We start from the raw sequence: 1072 nt of genomic DNA on the forward strand, positions 1-1072 counted from the left end.
GCTCATTCTCAGCAGGCTCTGCCACATGAGGTGTACTCATGGCCGTCTTCAGCTCAGCACGGGTCTTCTCCAAGTCTTCCTGTACCATCTGGGCCTGTCCAGTGATAGGAGAGAAAAACCATCAGACCACTTAAACTATGGCATCCTATATATACCTAGAACAGTCTGGCAAGAGGCAGACACCGAGTAGGACAAGTCACTTCATCTGCCTGATCCTTAGTTTCTTCAGCCATAAAACAGGAGCAATTATACCAACTTCCTAGAGGTACTGGAGAACTCCAGTAAGTATCTGAGGAAACCATGAGTGCCTTTTCCCATGCTGCCTGCTATGGGAAGTATGAAAGAGGGAGGGAGCCCAAATCATAAGGAATCTAAGAAGCTGTAACCTATGCATATGGTACCCATTCCCTCAATGCTTTGCTCTAGGCCCTGTATCTTACCTTCTGCTGCCACTCCACAGCCTCACTCTCCTTCTTCTGTCGGGCCATCTCCAGCTGGGAGATTCGAGCTGTCAGCTCCGCCATTTCCAAGGCCTATGGATAAATAAGAAGCCTGTGAGAGCTGGGCTTTCTGGTCCTCTGGGCCCAGGTGTCCTCAACTCCAGTTCCCCTGGGGTACTAGTAAGGAACCTCCTGTTCCACTTGCTTGCTGCCTCAGAGAGTCTTTCACCAGACCACTTCATTCCAGTCCCATCTTCCCTGACCACCACTTCCTTATAAGTCAGAGCTCCCCTACCTAGACTGTAGGCCTCCTGAAGACAAACAACATGCCATCTCTGTCCCTTCTTCATTATCCTTCCCCCTACCCCTCTTGCCAAGTATGCAGTAGGGGCCTCAGTAAAGCTTTGGCCATCACTGGGTCACTTCCTGAAGTGGTAGATCCTTTCCTGATATCCTAGAATGCTCATGATTCCACTAAGACTCTTCCCAGGACAAGTATAGGAAAGACACTGAAGTGTCACAAGGTGATTTGAACAAGGAAGAAAAGCTATTAGCTGGGCATGGTGGCGCGTGCCTGTAATCCCAGCTACTCAGGAGGCTGAGGCAGGAGAATTGCCTGAACCTAGGAGGCG

General features: G+C 50.0%; 1 protein-coding gene across 1 annotated transcript in view; it reads right to left on the minus strand.

Moving 5' to 3' along the window:
- The window catches only part of MSN (moesin), a gene marked incomplete at its 3' end in the record, with an annotated part of 108267 nt that overhangs the window by 30461 nt on the left and 76734 nt on the right, over positions 1–1072 (minus strand). Inside the window, exons 11-12 of the mRNA XM_017512133.2 lie at positions 441–533; positions 1–94 (exon numbers count right to left, since the gene is read on the minus strand). Of these exons, the coding sequence (XP_017367622.1) occupies positions 1–94; positions 441–533 (187 nt within the window). The remainder of the gene's footprint in view (positions 95–440; positions 534–1072) is intronic.

This window comes from Cebus imitator, unplaced genomic scaffold (assembly GCF_001604975.1).
Source record: "Cebus imitator isolate Cc_AM_T3 unplaced genomic scaffold, Cebus_imitator-1.0 Scaffold463, whole genome shotgun sequence".
Lineage (NCBI taxonomy): Eukaryota > Metazoa > Chordata > Mammalia > Primates > Cebidae > Cebus > Cebus imitator.